Raw genomic sequence first — 21,114 nt, 5'->3', positions numbered from 1 at the left:
TGGCTGCCACAGCCAGATGGCTTTAAAAAACAAACATGGCTAAAACTTAGTATATTTTAAAGATAAAATTGATAGTCTCTAGTAGCCTGGTAGTAGCTGAGACTAATCCCTAACACATAAATTAACCCTAACAGATTGCACAAGATTTTTGTTTCAAATTTTGCCATAAACTATTGAAATTAAGTCTGCAACTATTTTGAGAGACAAATTGTCTTGCAATTTTTTGAATGTGTCGAATTCAAGCGACACAGAAGCTAAAAGCTGCATCCATCCATTATATTAACTCGTTTCTTCCTTTCTGGGCCATGGGGGTCTCTGGTGCCCGTGTCCAGCAGTCTCTGTGTGAGAGTCAGGGAGACACCAGGGACAATTCCATCACATAGAGACAAACAACCAGTCACTCTCTCACTCACACCTAGGGACAATTTAGGAAAACAGTGCCTGGACAAAACCCACACATGCATGGAGAGAACGTGCAACCTCCACCCAGAAAGTCTCTGGCTGAGATTTGATCCGGCAACCTTTTTGCTGAGAGGCAACAGTTCTACCAACTGAGCCACCGTGCCACTTTTAGGTGCTGCATCTAAGAAGAAAAATAAAAACTGGTGCGTTTTCCTCCCACAGACCAAAAACATGCATGTTAAGCTGACTGGTAACTCTAAATTGTCCCTAGGTGTGCGTGAGTGTGAATGGTTGTCTCATTTGTCTCTGTGTCCCTGTGATGGACTGGAGACATGTCCAGTGTGTCTCCCACCTCTCGCGCAGTGATGGCAGGATGTGGGCACCAGTGACCCTAAAAGGAAGAAATGGTAAAAGATAATGGTTGGATGAATAGCCATGTTTGTGTTGGCTGAAGTTGATTGACCATGACAGCCATCTTGAATTAAGCTGACCTCAAATGTTAATCAATTATAAACATTCAATTACTGCTTTCTGAGATTTCTACTAAAATCTGTTAATTTGTTCATGAGATATTTTACTAACTGACAATTAAATGGTCACCCATCTTTTATGGCAGCCGGCAATAAACAATGTAGTTTTTAGATTATAGAAGAGTTGAGAACTTTGTTGTGAGAACAAAAATAAGAGAGAAAACGTGTTATGGCTTTAGAAGAAATGATGGAATAGATGAAACACCTGTTCAGTAACGCAGCTCATTTGCTCAGCTGTACCCCAAGGAGTCTGACTTGGCACTCTCTTAAGTCATTTGCTTCGTTCATTTTCCAGTTGATGGAGCCACATCCATCACCACACCTGTGAATCGCTCCCTGTGTGACACGAGAACGCTAAAAATGAACTTGAACTTCACTGAATCAAAGTCAAGAGTCATTTATTTTCTGACTTTTGCTTTTTGGCCACATTAGAAGTGAGATTAGAGAAATTTAATGACCTGTGGTTTTGTTCAGTATATTTAACTATTTTACAGTCAGCGACATATCCTAAAAAGTTAACATTTGACTAAATGTTTACACATGAACATGGTGATGAATATTCAGAATGGAGAATATATTTACTCAAATTATGTATGACATACCAACACAAATTAGTGCATAATTGTAAGTGGAAGGATAATGATACGTGGTTTTCATTTTCTCTTTGAACTATAATATGAACTATGTGTTGTGTATTTGTATTCAGTGCCTATACTCTCTGACATAGGTATCACATCAATATGTGAAGGGGACGTGTCCCCCTCACATTTAAAATTTGTTTGGACCCCCCCCCCCCCCCACACACACACCCTTCCCCTGAAATATAGCTCGCCCCGCGCATTTCCTCATTTCGTCATGGGGACGTCTCCCCCCCCCATTTAAAATTTGTTTCCCCCCCCCCCCCCCCCACACACACACACACTTACCATGAAATATAGCTCGCCCAGCACATTTCCATTTCTTCATGAACAAATCCATTCAACTTGATTAATAGAAGAATACACAAACCATTAAAAGTCCACTCCAGGTTTTACCTACAACAGCTCATCACCCAGCATGCAGTGGTTCCTCTCGGTCGCTTGGCAGGACGCTCATCTCTTCGGGATACCTCTGTGTTGCGCGATAGCTTAGAGCTATGTTAGTGCAGGCAGTTGTCGAACGGGGTGGGGGTTAGGATGCATGAGGGAAGCGGAGCGTGCTCTATTCACACAAGGAGAGATGTTGGTCAGGCTACTTCTTGTTGTACCATGCTCTTTAAAATAGTTATTGAATCAAGTTAAAATACACCAGAATGCAGGAAATGGCATTTAATTTATTTAAAGATTTCTGGGGGAGGAACCCCCCACCCACCCAAACACCACCAGTGTGCCCCCCTCCCCCCATATTACAAATCAGAGAGCATTGGCATCAGAAGCATTTAGCAACAGACACTTCTGATTCCAATGCTCTCTGATACCCCAAGCTAAAATCCAGTACAAATGGGTGCTTTCAAAAGTCACCCAGTTATTTGACCTCAGCGTAAATCCATCTGTTCCGTGAAGACCTCAGAGGTTCAACGAACACAAAAATAACTAGAACTTGTCACAGACATTGAGCTAAATTGTGGTGGTAGTAGCTGAGAGCGGTTCTCAACACATATTTCTGGCATTAACAGATTATGCAACAGCGTTGTTGGAAATGTTGGTATGCCAGTTAGTGGGTGATGTGCATCTGTTTTGAAACTGATAGTTTTTAAAATTCATGTTTGTTCTTTAAATAAATTTCAAACTATCAGAGTGTGAAGCGGCTCTGGTTCTTGATATAACCACTCCCCTCCATTTCCCCTCTTTCTTGTCAGTCTTGCTGGGAAATTTATTAACTCTCATCGGTCTTTCTCAAATCAGCATTCAACCTGCAGAAGGTCATCCTTGACCCAGAACATGGTTCTAAACGTCACGACGACACCGGCTAAAGTTTGGAGTGCGCAGGAATAAAATGCAAACTTATCAGGACTAACTCAGGCTTGCACAAAAGAAACATGTCTACAAACGTTCGCACTGATTATTAGTCTTGCAGGCACAAGTCCAGTTCCCTGATCTGACAGTGTTCAGTCTAAACTGCTCTTCAGCTCTGGTTTTCTGCTGAGGCCAGTCAGTGTCTCTCTGGGGGTCAGAATCTGCTCGGCATTGAGCTGCAGGACTAAATGAAAATCTGCACATCTCTGCATCTAGTAAAACAGCTGCCTGTGCAGTTTATACATTAAGATTAATAGACTGGCAGCACAGAAAGAGACAAGCGAGCACATAGCGTTTCAGATGTTTGGGAAACAGCCACCTGGATCAGTTAATGAACTGTGTGTGAGCGTTTTTGTTTCAAATTATGTTGCGGGGATCAATTTAGCAAAAAATCTTTCATTGTGGGGACCAAAGCCTGGTAAAGTTAGGTGCTATGTGTTGTCATCATTGTATGTTCCCATATGGTTATCTGTATTTAACCCATCGTACCTGCTTGGAGCAGTGGGCAGCTATGTGGGCACCTGGGGAGCAATTGGGGATTGGGTGTCTTGCTCAGAGACATTATAACATGTGGGAATGGCTGGGGATCCAGCCATTGTTGTCATTCTTTGTTGAAATCAGGTCTCTCTTGTAAATGAGTCCTCGAGGCTCAATGGGATTTACCTGTCTAAAGGTTGAATGAATGAAAAAAGTTAAAAGTATAAGAACACGTGTGTGTTTGTGTGTATGTGTGAGTTTGTGTGTGTGTGTGAGTTTGTGTGCATGTTACCGTCATAAATAAGTTGTGTAAATGTGTTTTAGCAGTGAAAAGCTGCATTTGTTGAAAAGTAAAGAGGATCTAAGTGTGTCCAAAGTGTTTAACCCATCAGGAGGCCGGTGATTGGTGCTGCCTGTTCCTCAGTCCTGCAGGGTTCTGGAAACGGATCCTGTCGGCCTCCCGAGTCGTTCATTAGAAATCTGATCAAACTCTCTGCTCCCATTTCCTCAGCAGACGACATCAGCTACAGTCTGTGTGCGTTGACACAACTCCAAAGGTTATCTGTTAAATAATCGGGTTTTACCGTCTGTATTTAAACACGTGAAACCTGCTGCTGGTTATAAACTTTTTATTTTTTTCAGTTTTATTGTTTACTAAATATGTAAAAGTATTTCAACAAAATGTGTGTTTATGAAAAAATACACAAAAAGTTGTCACCTCATAATTATTCAAATAGCATTATTAGCTTGGTGGAAGCTTTTGTTTTTGGAAGTAAATGGAATTATATATATACTGTGTGTATATATACTGTATCTACAAAGTATCTATCTATCTATCTATATATATATACATACATATATATATCTATATATGTATATCTATATAGATATATAGATATACATATCTATATAGATATATATCTATATCCATCTATCTATCTATCTATCTATCTATCTATCTATCTATCTCTCTCTATATATATATATTATGTATGTATGTATGTATGTATGTATGTATGTATGGATATCTAGATAGAGATAGATAGATAGATAGATAGATAGATTAATTATCTATCTATATCTATATATCTATATATAGACATAGATAGATACTCTATCTATATCTATATATCTATATACAGATAGATTATCTAGCTATATATTATATATATATTATCTATCTATCTCTCTATATAGACATATAGATTACCTAGCTATATATATTATATATATAGATTATCTATCTATCTATAGATTATCTAGCTATATATTATATATATAGATTATCTATTTATCTCTATATATAGATAGATTACCTAGCTATATATTATATATATAGATGATTATTTATCTCTCTATATATAAATATATAGAGATTACCTAGCTATATATAAATATATAGATTATCTAGCTATATATTATATATATATTATCTATCTATCTCTCTATATAGACATATAGAATACCTAGCTATATATATTATATATATATATTATCTATCTATCTATAGATTATCTAGCTATATATTATATATATAGATTATCTATTTATCTCTATATATAGATAGATTACCTAGCTATATATTATATATATAGATGATCTATTTATCTCTCTATATATAAATATATAGATAGATAACCTAGCTTTTATAAAAATAAATGTAAATATATATATATATATATATATATATATAGACACACACACAGTAATTTAACAAAAAATGGGAACTGGAATTAAATGCGACAGCTGGGGATAACAAATGGGAAGAAATATGTATAAATGTTCATAAAGTACTTTATTAAATTGTGGAAAAAATATTTTTAAATCAAAGTCTTTTTATTGAACTTTCTTTCATTCCTGTTTTTGATTTAATTATTTTCTAATAAAATTTCAAAAAACAAATTCAGTCTGCTCCTCATTTGGGTAAATGCTCATTTGTTAAAATACAGAGTTCCTTGCAATTAACTAATTCCACTTTAGTGGTTGAGTTCTGATTCTAAAATGGTGAATACATTATTTAAGCTGGTCTCGGTGAGTAAACTGACCTGGAGCTAGTAAGTGTAGAAAGCCGAGGAGAAAGCATCACCCTTTTTATCCCTCACTAAATCATTTTACATGACAACTTATAAAAAACGGAATTTCATAGTTTTTCTTTATTTTTAGTATAAAATCACAGATATCATGTTGCTATAATTAAAAGAAGCACAATTCTCTCTCAGCAGCTTGACAGAAAAGAAAACATCTACTCACCGTGCAACATGACGTCAATCTTCATCGAGCCTGGAGCAAGAGATGAAAACCAAGCATCTTCCACACTGCACTCCCGTAACTGTTAACAATGACATAACTAACGACTGAGTTTAAGCTTAATAATTGTACAGTATCATACTGTTGTGTCAGGAATTTATCATTGTTCATCGAGTCAGAAGCACCAGCTGCTCCTCTGTGGCAGAATTACAGCTGTGGTCAGAAGTTTGCATACATCCATCATGTGGATGAATGTGTTTAATTTGTTTTTTTTATTTTTTTTAATTAGAACTGTATTTTCCAGGGTGGGATTATAATCCAACAAAAAACTTGATTAGTTTTTCCACACAGGGCCAAACATGTGCATTTACCTAAATGTTTTTACAAGTGGAGCTTAAAGTTCATTAAATGTTTTTATTTGGCAAATTAACTTTTCATTGGTGATCACGAGTGACTGCAGGGTTCATCTTCATCAGCATTAACTTTTCCAGAGACTGAGAAGGGTGCCGACCATGAAAGAAGCTTGTTAGGGAAGTTCTGGTCAAAGTTTATGGATGTTTTTATTACTATGGCTGAGAATGTTAAGTCTGCCCATGAACCATATGTTGGGTTAGCAGAGAGAGCTGGATGAGGAGCTGAGGGAGGCTACAGCATGCAGCTGTAGGGGTTGAATCAACTAGTCGATTCTGGGACATCTCAAGTTTTTAAATTTCATGTCGACTTGTCGCAGTCATGTGATTATGTCACATGATCAGCGAAGGAGGAGGATATGCCCAATAATCAGAGCGAGCCGGTGACCAGTAAAAAATCCAGACTCAAGGAGGATTTTGTGCAACTTTTTGGGCCACATCTCCAGAGTGACAGGAGATCAGCACGCTGCTCCAGTGCTGCTGAACAGGTCTGTGATTTTTGTAGTTGCTGCAGATTCCCAACATGGTGAACCCGCTGCAGTGGTGGGCCAGCAATCAGAACAGATTTCCCCGTTTGGCGAAACTCAGCAGAAGGTATTTAGCTGCTCTGGCAACCAGCACTCCCAGCGAGGGAATTTTCTCTCTTGCTGGGAATACCATTACGCGGGCAAAGTTTCATCCTGCTCATGTGGATGCTCGTTTTCTTACACGTAAACCAGGATCGAAAACAAAAAAACTAAACGAGGAGACTATTGACAGCGAGTGAACCTTATTTAATCCACAGGTGGATTAAATAAAATTAAAAGAAAAACACACCGCCCACCCTCGTTTTTATTTATGTTTTTTATGTGCCGCGCGTTTCTTTCACTTTAGCAGCTCAATAAGTTTTGGTTTTTCTGTGACTTGTCTGATAAATGGTAGGAGCGTAAATACACGCTCCTGATGTTTTGTTGTTTTTTTTGTAAATAATAAATTACTTTTTTTTGCGAATATATTATGTAGCTTCTTGAGTTCCTATGACGTCACAGTGGCTAGTCGCCGTCGACTCGACTTTTATAATGTTGAAGTCGACTTTAAAAAACGATGTAGTCGTGCAACCGCTAGCAGATAGCTATCCAAGGTCGCCTCAAAGTCTGTGAGCTCAGCTGAACTGATAATGGTATAAAAACAAGCTTCACACACGGCTCGTGGCAGATTCTTGACTGGTCTTCATGCGTGTACTTCCTGTCTCTGTAACCTGTCCTGAAAATCTGTCCTTGTAAGTAAATTCTGGGTAAAAATCTCCTGCCACTGAGTGTGCTTCTTTTATTTAAGACAGAATTTCTTTCTCCAACAAAGCTGCTCTACAAAAACACAGAGTGAAGCTCCAACGATGAGCTTCTGGAGGAAAGTTTTACACTCTGGTGAGAATAAACACGACACCGACTGACAAGCGTGGTGACGGGTGCAGTATGATCTGGTACTGGTGGGGCGTGTGAATAATTTTGACCTTCAGTAGATCAGAGAAAAAATATATAATTTAAACTCGTGCATCCAATTGTTGTTTTAAAAATCATTGAAGTTATTTGTTTTATCAACTGTATTTAGGAAGACGTTTAAAACCTGCCTCAGTAAATTCACGCAGTTATAATAATACATTAAATATATTCATTTCCAACTGTTCTTTTTCGGCCACGTTTGTATTTTTTCCTCCTTTTGTTGTGTATAAGTTCATACGTTGAGCAAAGTGAAATGTAAGCAATTAGCTCTGGTTTATATTTATAACTATCATACCGTTTATTGCCAACAGCCTGATGTCTGAAAAAAATCAGTGAATTAAAGATATAAAAGGCTCTAGAGGATGTGAATTTCTAAACACACTTGTGAAGACCCAAACCACTCAGTGAGTAATGACAGCTTGTTGGTTCAGGCCCTGATCGGTTAGTGTGAAACTCTTTTTCCATGATTGTAAAGAAAACTGAATGTGTTGGACTCCAACTCTGAAAATCACAGTTGCTGCTTTTGGTCCTGCAGGTGTTACTACTGCCATCTTGTGCTCAGTTTTACCCTGCACTAAAACAGCAAAACAACATAAATAATAATAATAAAACTAAAGACGACACCGTTTACATGGGAAATATGCTTCTATGCTTTGAGCAGACCATTCCAGGACATTTACCCTGTTCTCCTGAAACCAGCGGAGTTGCTTCATTAGTGTGGTTTGGGTTGTTGTTCTGCTGGAAGGTGAATTTTTCCTTACACACTGACCTGGCCCCCAATCCCTGCTGATAAAAAAAAAAATCATTCCCACGTCATTATACTGCCACCGCCATGCTTCACTGTGGGGAGGCTGTTCTCATCATGAGAATCATTCAGACACAATGAAGAGTTCTCTTCAATGGTCCAAATTTCAACATGTCTCATGTGACCACAGCCCCTTCTTCCCCATATTTGCTAAAAAGTCTCCATTTGGCATTTTTGTCTCCAGTCAGTTTATTTTTAACCCCTCGTATCTTCCAGGCCCAGCTCAGCTTACATCAGTTCTACGAACAGATCAGCCAAGCTCTGCAGAAGAACTACACTGTAGAAATGAGTCCAATGACTTTGACCCAGTTCTCAAATAGCCAGTTCCTCAAAAGCACTCCCAGTAAAGAGCAGTTTGGGAACTGAAAGAGTCTTCTCTTAGGTGAACTAAGCCAAATGAACTGGTTCCCAAAAAAAAAAAAACCAGCCATGAGTCCCATCATTACTGCTCTGGTCCATCAGTTAACTTTGGTCTCTGATTAAAGATCTGTGAGTTTTGAGGGGTGACCCTCCCCTTGGCAGGTTTGCTCTGGTCAAAATATTTACTTATCCTAATAATTTATGTAGTCCCTCGTTTATCGCAGGTGTTCCGTATCCTGCCCCCCCCCCCCCCCCCCCCCCGCGATAAATGAAAAACCGTGAAGTAGGGAGACACCAGTCCAAGTTCAGTAAACGTTGTCATGACGTGTACCAGGCTGTAATCACACTCATCGCCTGTTGCTCCCAATCTCCCTCCTTAAATAAACTATTTACATTAAATACTGCATGGATTGTTTATTTAAAAATTACAGCATTTTAATTTAAATTGTAGAGAAGCACAGCAGAACAACAAAGGGTTAACCCGTCACGCAGCTCTCCAGCACGGAGCAGAAATGTACTTCTTGATCAGTTACAAAGAAACAACTGAACATATAAGTTCTAAAATAATTAAAAACAACATTTAACACTTTTATATTTTGTGATTATGACGATTTTACGATGTGACATACCGCATTTTCCGCCGTACACGTCGCACCACTTTATAAGTCACATCAGTCCAAATATGTCTAATAAAGTGGAAAAAACATAAATAAATCGTTTCACCGTATACGCCGCATCTATTATGCGTCACCGCTGACAACCCGGAAATGTGGGCCGGTGTTGTGCTAAAAATCGATTTTCTGCCAAATGGCGGCCGCGGGAGCGTGCACAGGAGGACTTTAACAAGAATTTAACAAGATTAACACTTAAAAACGATTATTTGTTTGCTCGACATTATAGTAAAGGTGTGTCTCGGTTGAACTTTTACTTAATAAATGCACTTCAATGGTCAAATCAGCTGCATTTCGTCGAGGCGGTGCAGCAAAATGAAGCTGATTTGACGGTTGCTCCAGGCGAGCTGGACGAAGGTGGCAGGCTAGGGCAAGCCGATTGTGTCATTAATAGCAACTTTTTAACCTATTACATGACAACGGCATGCCATACTACTCTGGTGCCATCTAGTGGCTGAAAATGGTAGTGTTATATATTTTCAGTCATTGAATGAAAACGGTCATATCTCAGCCAAAATTTGTTTTATAAATATGGGAAAAATCTATAAATAAGTCACTTCGGCGTATAAGTCACAGGGCATGCAAATTATGAAAAAAATAAATAAATCAGTGACTTATAGGTCGAAAAATTTGGTAGCTAAATATGTGGTTTCAGAAGGTAAGGGTTAGGGATTCAAAACGAATGACACACAGAACACAAATCAATTTAAATGCCATTAGTTTTGAATACATTATTAAGTACTCATATGCTGCACAGAATTTAATGCAAATACGTGAATTTAAACAACCTTCAATTACATTTTCTAAAGATAAAGCAGCTCAAACAAAGAGAACAATGGGAGAAAATAAAGCAGCGAGTTGTTTTTGACAGATAGCGTTTATTCTCATCAGGCATCTGACATTAGAACTGCTACAGTCTGCCATTTAGGAATGGCTACTAAAACTCCAGAAGGGAACACGCAGGACACGTGGAACAAAGAAAAACAAATCAACAAGCTGTAGGCCACCTCAGTGCAGGATATTCTCAGTACAACGCTTCGCTTCCTGCCACTTCTGGTCCTCGTGGCTCTGCTGTGAGACTCCATTCAGTTGAGTGGTCCCACATTACTCACATTCAGTCAGACGTTCTTAAATTCACACGTCACAGACTTTAGAACGACGCCTACAGCTGCTGTTTCACTAAACATTCATAAACGACGGCTCACAATCATGACCGATCAGTTACATCAGCTTGAGAGGAGGCCTCGCAAGGATCGGAAACGGGAGACATCAATCTGTTGATGCCCTTAGGCCAGTCTGAAGGCCTCTTCCAGCAAAACCACAGTTACATATTTACACATACTGTGACCAGGTGGACATCACCTGGAGTCCACAACAAGAACCCCTCTTATAGGGTAAGAAAAGAGACCAGATGCCTTTTGCATCGGGGAGAAGTTAGTGATGTACGATCAAAGTGTTAACAAGTGTGAAGACATGTTACACGGACTAAAACTGTTCACATCTCGAAGCTTAACTGCGTCAGATTTTTACAAGTGCTCAAAAGCCAAAGGAATCTTACATGTTGGGGAAACACGTTGCATCAGAAGGACGTTTTCACTCTTCTGGCTGCGAGAAGCTACAGCTAAGGGTTAGCTAGCAGTCTTGGAAACAACAGCCTGAGTTTATCAGATGCCAGATTAAATATCTGCTGTTAAAACGCAACATCTCCTTTGTTCAATCTAAAGAGAAAATATGTAAAAATGGAATGAGACAAAAGACATAACCTCCTGCAAATCCACAAGCAATAATTTTTACTTTGGCTTTCTGGAGATAAAACAAACGAGACGTGTTTTGATAAAAACAAGAGCTTTAAAGGAGGCTGAGGATTTATAGCTTCCTCTGTCAGTTGCTGCAAAGAAAGAAAAAGATGTTTGTTTTTGTCAAACTTTGGCTTCAAGTAGGACTGCTGCTGTTAAGACTGTTAAGTTCACAAGTGCTGCACACTACGGCAACAAGACAAAACGACAGGCTGCACAGTTGTGATCACTAGCCTGAAGCTGCATCAGCAGGAGAGGGAAGTTGCGGGGGACAGTGTTTCGCTATGTTCACAGTCACGTTTGTTCCTAACAGGACTCGGCGTAGAGAAACACCGAGTGATTGAGAAGTGGGTTGTGAAGACCAGCTACCAACCCTTTAATTTATCCCATCTCTTCCTTCTTTAACTCTCAAACTTTCTTCCAGGGTAAGTGTTCAACTGTTGCGTCGTCGTCGTCCATGTTGCTCCCCAGCAGAGCTGACTAAGCGGAGCTAAAGTGAATTATTTAGAGTACATAAGGCAAAACAGTAAAAAAAAATAAAAACATTTTCCAGGAAAGAGTTGAATATTGTGTTTCCATTACATGGTGCCGTAATAGATTAATACTTTCACTGCAGAAAGTCGTCTGTTCACTGAAGGTAGGGATGCACGATATTATCGGCATGGTAACGGTATCGGCCAATATTAGTGATAAAGTTCAGTATCGGACTTCGGCCATTCCATCAAAATAACTCAACGATATAAAAGATGCTGTTTTTGTAGGACAACCCAGTGACAAGGATGCCTGCAGCACCAGCACAACGTGATGACGTCACGCGTACTGATCTCACGGCGGAGAGGAAAACTCAAAATGTCGGCGGTGTGGAAGGTTTTTTTTTTGTTAGTGAGGACGTCGGATTCCGAAGATTTTTAGACTACGACTACATCGTCCCCAGTCAGAGATATTTTTCCAACGTAACCTAATCCGAGTTACAAGCAGTCATTTCCGATGTCATTGAGAAGCTAATATCCGATAGCACTTGGGTGAGTTTTACCACAGACATTTGGACGTCGTGTTAGCCCCGTTAGCATGATTAGTCTTACGGCACAATGGATAGACAAAACTTTGATCTTAAAAAGGCTGTCCAACAATTTTCAGTCAGGTCATCTGGACAGTTTCTTTTTTTTTTTTTTGTGCTGAAACATTTCACCTTCCATCCAGAAGGTTTCATCAATCATTGATGAAACCTTCTGGATGGAGAAGGGGGCGTGCCAAAGAGACCATCTTAGCACCAACATAACTGGTTTGTTTCACTTTGGAGTAAGTTGTTGGGGGAAGAATCAGTTTTGTGTTGTGCGTTTCATTGACTGATGAAGCCTTCTGGATGGAAGGTGAAACGTTTCAGCACACACACAAAAAAAGGAAACTGTCCAGATCACCTGACTGAAAATTGTTAAATTGTATACCTGGATTATCGAGCATGAACTTTGTTGGTTAAAAAGTCTGTCCTTCATGCACAGGAGTGCAGAGGATCCCACACTGCAGCAGGAACCTGGAACAAGCCTCCACACGTGAGACAGCATTGCAGGTGACTAATGCTAATAAATAATATTTAACACTTTTCATTTAATATAAGTTAAAGTGCTATGCATTTGAACAAAGTCCATGCTCAATAATCCAGGTATACAATCCAACAATTTTCAGTCAGGTCATCTGCACATGGCTGTTATTGAATATATGTCACCAGCTCTTACACATTTTTTGTAGCAAATAAGCCTAAATAAGAGCAATATGTTCCGACAAAGGAAAGTTTATTTAAAAATATCGGTATTGGTTATCGGCCAAATAAGTTTTAACATATCGGCCAAAAATCCAATATCGTGCATCCCTAACTGAAGGGTTCATCGTATTGATTCAACAGTTTGATCTCAAGTGATTAAAGAGTGAAAAGCCTAAACTGGACAACAGTCTGGTTTAGTACTGAATACATGTACTACAGGAAAGTTTGATCATACTGACAAGATGAAGGCCAATCAGTAAAACAAAAGGAAAAGATCTGAAAGTCATATTTAGGGTTAATAAACATGCACGTTTCAGTAGTCATGCACATACCCTACGATGTGTGCACATCTTGTTCCACACACAGACAAGCCACCTCTCTCTGATCAATCAGTCTGCAGTGTTACCATGTTACAGCTCGTGCCAGATGTGTTGCAGTACTCACAAAACGAGGTGCACAGCACCATGTAACGGAACAAACATTCAAAGGCAACAACTGCTGCGAGCTTCAGTGAGGTGAGAACACGGTTCGTTCGAGCTCAGTCAAGGATCGTCAAGGAGCATCTCAGGAGTCAGCGTTAGGTGGAGACGTTTGGAGTCAAAGTGACGGGCAGCAGCAACACAGAGGGCTGTTAGGTCCACGGAGAATCAAAGCGCACGGCTGTGTTCAGTTACTGGCCACGTCATCTGCATTATCAACCTCTAAGGTGCTGTCCAGCCCACCGCGAGCACGCCAGATCTTCACAGTGCGGTCACTGAAAGGAAAGAAAATGGTAAGAAGAAAAAAAAAAAGCATACAGATGCTCTAAATTCATTAAAACTTCTCTAAACTCTAGTTTTTCCAGTTGTAGGTTTGTCTCAGAGTAACAGCAGCTGATCACATAATCCATGAACTGGAATGGACAAATAAAGGTGTCACACTGATGTGCAAGATGGATGAGAAGGTAAAATCTGGATTGGAAGAACATGAACAGTATCCATATTTACAATTTAGGGATTGTTATGAAATTATTGAGGTATTAGGTCTGATGGCTGGAAAAAAAAACTTCCTCAGAGTGTTTGTGTGTGTGTATACCTTTGGTGCTTTCATTTTAAAATTAAAGTCATCTAATCCTGCAGTTCAAGAAATTACGAAATCAATGCATAAAATATAAATTTTAAACAGCAGGCGTCAACTTCTGTTCTCTCACCATCACGTGCGTATCTGCACCCATTAATACATTGTAGAAGAATATTGCTACTCACTCTGAAGCTGTGAACAGGTGCCTGCTGTTTGCAGCGATGCTGTTAACAGGGCTCTCATGACCCTTCAGTTCTCCCAGGGGTCCTAGTGTGTCTGTGTGCCAAAGCTTGAGGACCCCCCCTCTGCAGCCGCTCAGCAGGGCCAGGGAGCCGGGGACCAGGCCCAGAGCACAAACCCAGTCACGGTGAGCATTTGGGACTTGCTGAAGAACGCACAAAATGACACCAACATTATAATTGTGATAAAATCTTTTTTCATGAACGAAGAAAGTCAACTAAATTACCATTTATTGGAAATCTACAGAAACAACTTGTCAGTCAAAGGGTCGAAAACAATATAAACAGAATTCAAAAAGTGTTCAATACAACAACAACTGGACTTTATTTGTAACAGAAGACGTTTCGCTCCTCGGATGAGGAGCGAAACGTCTTCTGTTACAAATAAAGTCCAGTTGTTTTTGTATTGAACGCTTTTTGAATTCATAATGTCCTGGATGACTGAGAATCTTCACCAGAATATAAACAGAACAACAAAAGTTTAAGGTGTTTTATGTCAGCCAATTCTTTTTTCTTGGATTGTGAATGGGACGGTGCCAGAGGGCAACATAGGGCAAGACAATAATTGTAAGTTGTGCGGGAACTAAAATATCCAGGCCTTTTATACAAGTTCATTACCTGCAGCAGATCTTTGCGGTTCAGGTCCCACTTCTTGATCCCGTTGTCTCGAGAGCCGCTAAAGAAAATGTCCCCCTGGACCACCAGCGACTCGATGCCATCGTAGTGTGGAGGTTCAAAGTTGTGCGTCGGGCTGACGCTCCCCAGAGAGCCTTCAGATACGTCAAAGAGCTACAACAACAAAACACCAACTGTTAGAGATTAAATACTTCATATTTATTTATTCATGCAGCGTATAAAAATCAAAGAGCATTTATGTTGTTAGACTAGAAAAAAATCTTAAATTAGGCAAGTGAATCACTGAAAAGGTCACACTGCTTTCCTGGATGCTTTTGTTTAACAAATCATTTCTGCATCATGAAACTTTTGTTTCTCCCCGACTCACAGGGCGTCGGTACGAGGAGCATTTACAGCAGGAGGTCGAGGAACACACACCTTGATGTAATGGTCCTTGGACCCAGTGATCACCAAGTCTTGGTTGTTTCCAGACTGGTCCACAGTCAGACACATTACTGGACCCTGGTGACCAGTGAGCTTCCCAGTAGACACAAATCTGACGACAAAAAAAACCTTTGTGTTTACATTTGAATGATTAAATTACAACTCATACCAGTACAAAGACGAAAACGATACAAACACCAGGGAGTGTTTTCAGGTTGTTTTAAGTGCTTTTTTTTAAGTTTGTGAAAGATTGTTTTGTCTTCATGTTCCTAAAAGGCATGTTGACTCATCTAAAGTTACATTTATTATTTATTTGACAAAATAAACACAAAAGCAATTTATCAAAACCAACCGTGACTCACTGACAGTAACTCATGAAAGCTGCAGACTGGATGTTTGTCAGATGTTCATTCAGAATTAAATCAATTAAAGGTGCAGTGAAAAGAGATCGGGCTTTGCGTGAGCCTCTGAAAATGGTGCTGTATTACGCAGGAAGCCGAAGAGGAAATGGTGACAGGCCAACAGATGATACAGTATTTATTGTGCTAACAATATTTTACCTGTCTGTATGTTTATCTTTCAGTAAAAAATTTCCACAGGACAGATTTTAAGAAACTCTCAGAAAATCATCCTTGAATATGCAGCACATCTACAGCTGATGAACGTTTTGAGGCTTGATTCAAAATGGCCTCCACAGATAAATGACCTTGGCACCAACTCAAATGTTAAAAGTTTGTATAGTTATAACTCAATTTTACAGATGGGCTCAAATTTGACAGTAAATGGACTGTACATATTTAGTGCCTTTCTATAAAATCAAGATACTCAAAGTTCTTACACTACAATAAGTGTCCTCATTTATCTCCACACACACTCTACTGCATCGCTGCAAAGATAATCTGAACAACTCATTCTACAGAATATAGAATGCTGTGCCTTAAACACATGCTCTGAGAACTAACATATTCTGTAAAATCTCACATGAAAATGCAAATAATAATTTTTAAATGGTTATAACTTTCATTTCTACTTCTGTTGTGACTTGGCACTATATAAATAAACTGAATTTAATTTGTCATCATCATAAGACTTTTGTTTAAATCATGAATGGCGGTGTCTGACATGTATCTCTTCAAGGAATGCTAGGCCCTTAATTCAAAATTAGGTCCATCCGTCCGTCCACCCATCCACCCATCCACCCATCCACCCATCCACCCATCCATCCATCCATCCATCCATCCATCCATCCATCCGTCCGTCCGTCCGTCCGTCCGTCCACCCATCCATCCGTCCTCTTTACCCACTTCTTCCTTTTTAGATCACAGGTGCCATATCCAGCCATCACTGTGCAAGAGGTGTGAGACATCCTGGACAGGTCTCCAGTCCATCACAGGGACACACAGAGACAAATGACCATTCACTCTCTCACTCACACCTAGAGACAATTTAGAGTTACCAATCAGCCTAACATGCATGTTTATGGTCTGTGGGAGGAAACCGGAGCACCTGGAGAAAACCCACGCATGCACGGAGAGAACATGCAAACTCCACCCAGAAAGCTCCCCGGCCAGGATTTGAACTGGTGAATAGTTCACTGAAAGGCAGCAGCTCTACCAACTGCACCACCGTGCCGCCCTAAATCAGGTTCTTATTCCACAGATTTTCTCCACACAGCATGGTTGTGCAGCTGGTTAGAACTGTTGCTTTGCATCAAGAAGGTTGCAGGTACATGCATCTTAGATAAATTTGCCACTCCTAAATTGTCACTACGTATGAGTGAGTGTGTGAACGGTTGCCTGTCACTGTGTGGCCCTGTTGTAACCTGCTTCACACCCAATGACTGCTAGAGACTGGCACCATTTTCCCCCAACCATGGACAGGAACAAGCCAAATGGCATTAAATAAATAATAAAAAAGATGAAAAAAAAAACCAACCAACAACAACAACCCAATAATACAAATCATTGGTCATACATTTCAAAACTATTTTCATTTCCTGACAAAAAAAAAAATTGACATTAACTGTCAGTTTGTGAGTCATTTTTGACATCCAAGTGAACTTTTTAGTACAAACTGCAAACAAAAGTGGATAATGAAGAATACGTAATCTTATTATGCACCAGTTTGAGTAATGAGTTGGTTTTTAATCACAGTATTTAAGAATTATTTAATACAATGTGAGGTTAATTTTGTAAAACTGTTTCAATTCAGATTAAACCAGAAAAGTAACCATATCAATCAGATTAACCTACGGCAGATAATCTGCATACTTTATGTGCAATTTATGGCTAATCTGTAAACTTAACTTACTTCACAAGTGCGAACTAAAACTATAACTATATGCTCATATTTTAAATACAAAAAGTACAAAAAGCATTGAGCAGTTCCTTTTAGATATTCAAATGCTTTAGAGAGTCAAGTCTGAAAACAAATATTTTGTCTAGTCTATTTTGTTTAAATACTCTTTCCGACATAAATATACTAAAAACAAATGACAAACCTTTCATTTTTAGACTGTGTTGAAATCCTGATATAATCATTAAAATTATAACCATCTGCTCTTTACCAACAGCCTGATATTTGCACATGTGAAGGCCACCTGGTTCTTACCTTCTGAGATCCCACACTCTGACAGAGTTCCCAGCAGCTGCGTACAGAACCGTGCCATTGGGGTTGAGAGAAATCTGGTTGATCTGGTTCTCTCCTGCAGGCATAGTGACTGTCCGACTGGTGTTGGATGCACAGATGTCCCCAACATTAACCTGACCAGAGGACCTGGAGAAACATGGATGACACACATATGAATCTAATAAACAAGAAACTAAAAAGGTCAGAGGTCATAAAATGTAGTTGTTTTGTGGAGACATTTCTTTCCAGAGTGGACACATCCAAACTCTGTGATTTCCATTGTATCAGAGATCAAAATTTTCTCTTCAAAATGGAAGTGACTTTGTTTTTTAACTTTTCATTTCTCCTACATAAAAGATTGTAAACACATAAAAACTGATGTGCAATGACCAGATGTTTTGCTACTTGCACAGAGTCAGACCTAGTGGGGCTTGGTCAGTTCTTCATCTTTCCTCTTCTGAAACAAATCATGATCACCCTCTTCATCAACAAAGTCTTCACTGACTAAACTAAACACAAAGCACACTTAACTACACCTTAACTATAAAACCCAAACATGCTAAACATCACAAATCTCTCAAACGTCATGACTCACTCTCGCTCTTCGCTGTCTTAATTCTGCCGAACTCCATTCAACTTCTGCATCTTTTTTTCTTTTTCCTGTAGATTTTTTTGGTGCTTAACAAATAATTTCAGGTCTCCATCATAAAGGAGGGGGGAGGTTGTTCATCTGTTCGGTGGGGGTGAGACGTGAAAGTGGAGGGTGATGGGGGTATTTTGTCCCTGACACTGCCCAGACTCTCCCCAACACAGAGGGTCATTCCACCCATTTCTGGCTGAGAAACTTGACTTCAGACATTGAGGAGCTGACTCCCATCCCAGCTACATCGCATTCGGTTTCAACACACCCCACTGCCCACTGAAGGTTATGAGCGAATAACCTTTAGGATTAACCCTGGCATCCCATACTGCCGCAGCACCCCCCCACCCCCCCAACACAGACACACAGAGAATGTCTCAAGGAACACGGTCATAAGCCTCCAACAGGTCTACAAAACACACGTTGACTGGAGAGTCGAACACCCACAACCTCCTTAGCAACTCTACAAGGCTGAAGAACTGTTCCACTGTTCCATGATCAGGATGAAACCTCAGCGCTTTTCCTGAATCCGAGGTTCAACAATTTGTCAGTGCTTCCCTATCAACACCCTGGAATGCGTATGATCCCACAATAGTTGAACACACTCTACGGTCCCCCTTCTAAAAAAATGGGAACCACTACCCCAGCCTGCCATTCCACAGGCATTATTCCAGTCCTCCATGAGACATTGAAGAGATGTGTCAACCATGACAGCCCCACAATATCCAGAGCCTTCAGCATCTCAGGGCAAATCTTATCCAAACCTGGTGCCCTGTCACAGGGGAGTTTTTTGACTACTTCGATGACCTCTGCCACGATAATTCAATTAAATTCAAATTCAAAAATATTAATCCCAAAGGGAAATCGTTTGTTGTTGTAACTCGTTATCCTCATTTCATGAAGCGCTATTATAGATGCTGATGGCTGTAGGCAGGAAGGATCTCTTGTAAAGGTCCGTCCCATGCGGACCCGAAGAAACTGGCTGCAGATGCCATCCGATCCATCCATCCAGACTCGGCAGGCCTCTCGGTTCCCCCAGGCTGTAGGACCGCCCGAATGCCGGGCAGAACTCCTCCCAGAGCAATGGCCACTCCTCCCAGCAGCCTGCTGAACTCCTCGTCACTGCGGAAGGATTGGCCATCGCTCTGGGAGGAGTTCTACCTGGCATTCGGGCAGTCCTACAGCCTGGGGGAACTGAGAGGCCTGCCAAGTCTGGATGGATAGATCGGACGGCATCTGCGGCCAGTTTCTTCGGATCCGCTGTGGGACGGACCTTTACAATGGATACCCCCTCCCCTCATAACATGACTGCAACAGAAGCCCTGCGCATGGTCCATTTGGATTCCATGTCCCCAACCTTCCCCAAGACATGTGAAAAAAAATTCCCAGAGGTATGAGTTGCAGATCGCTTGGACAAGGGGCTCCACCAGATATTTCCAGTTCACTTTCTCTATGGGTTTGAGTTTACTAGTTCGTCTGGCAGCCTCCCCTGCCACAGGACTCAACTCACCACCAGGTGGTAATCAGTTGGTAGCTCTGCCCTTCTCTTCACTCTAGTGTCCAAGACATAAGGCTACAAGTCTGAAGACAAGTACTAAATCAATCATTGGCCTTTGGCCAAAGGTGGCCTGGTAACAAGTAAACTTATGAAACACGCTATGCTCAAACATGGTGTTCATTATGACCCATTCATAGCACATAAGTCCAATACCAAAATCCTGTTAGGATTCAGATCAGGTTGGCCATTACTTCCAATCACCCTCTTCCAGATAACACGGTCATTGCATATGGGAATTGATATCACTTATAAACTGAATTGAATTGAATTGGTAGAACAATATATTTCTAGTTTCATTAACCCTTGTATTGTACCTTATAACCTTGGGGGGAATTGACCAACTTATTTAATGGCATAAAAATATATTTGTATTTTTATCATCACAACAAACTCAACCAAGAAACTTCCAATTCTCCAGACTGCAAGCATATGAAACAGCTTTTTAGTACTAAATATTTACATGTGCGCAATACAAATGAGTTTTTGCTCTTTACATACAAACTAAAACAATTTTATTAGATTAGATGAGAGGCGGGATTCCGCAGGGACGTCTGGCTGAAAGAACATAATGCATCTGGGGTAAGTTGAACCCCGTCTCATTAAATTTTAACAGTGGCTCTCAAATAGAAAAGTGGAGCATCACATGATGTGGTATGGTGGAATATTCATTCAACCTTTAGTTAAACAGGTTAGTCTCAATGAGTCACAAGAACTCATTTACAACAGAGACCTGTTTATATAGTGGGTTGATGGTGGTATAGTGGGTTGAAAATCCAAATTATAGGGACAGAGGTAAAACGAAAAACTTACTGAGAAGAATGCATTACCAGTATTTTATGATAAAATATGGGATTCAAATTTTTATTTACAGCATATTTTAATGTGTTGTAGTTTTCCCCAAAAGAACATGAGTAAAGTTATTGTGAGCTTATGAGAAGATTTGGAAAAATTCTGACAAAATAAAAAAAGGTAGAAAGGATAGGCTTTGTCAGAAAAAATAAA

General features: G+C 39.9%; 1 protein-coding gene across 1 annotated transcript in view; it reads right to left on the bottom strand.

Annotated features, from left to right (window-relative positions):
- Window positions 1-13,467: 13,467 nt before the first annotated feature.
- kif21a (kinesin family member 21A) overlaps window positions 13,468-21,114 on the bottom strand; it is a 45,612-nt gene continuing 37,965 nt past the window's right edge. The window contains exons 29-33 of the mRNA XM_037683104.1: window positions 17,897-18,061; window positions 15,281-15,398; window positions 14,846-15,016; window positions 14,174-14,373; window positions 13,468-13,683 (exon numbers count right to left, since the gene is read on the bottom strand). Of these exons, the coding sequence (XP_037539032.1) occupies window positions 13,596-13,683; window positions 14,174-14,373; window positions 14,846-15,016; window positions 15,281-15,398; window positions 17,897-18,061 (742 nt within the window). The 3' untranslated portion in view covers window positions 13,468-13,595. The remainder of the gene's footprint in view (window positions 13,684-14,173; window positions 14,374-14,845; window positions 15,017-15,280; window positions 15,399-17,896; window positions 18,062-21,114) is intronic.

The sequence above is a fragment of the Nematolebias whitei genome, chromosome 10, assembly GCF_014905685.2.
Source record: "Nematolebias whitei isolate Nwh7 chromosome 10, NemWhi1, whole genome shotgun sequence".
NCBI classification, from domain to species: Eukaryota; Metazoa; Chordata; class Actinopteri; order Cyprinodontiformes; family Rivulidae; genus Nematolebias; species Nematolebias whitei.
Note: the sequence above shows the minus strand (reverse complement) of the source record. Positions and strands in the feature narration are given on the sequence as shown.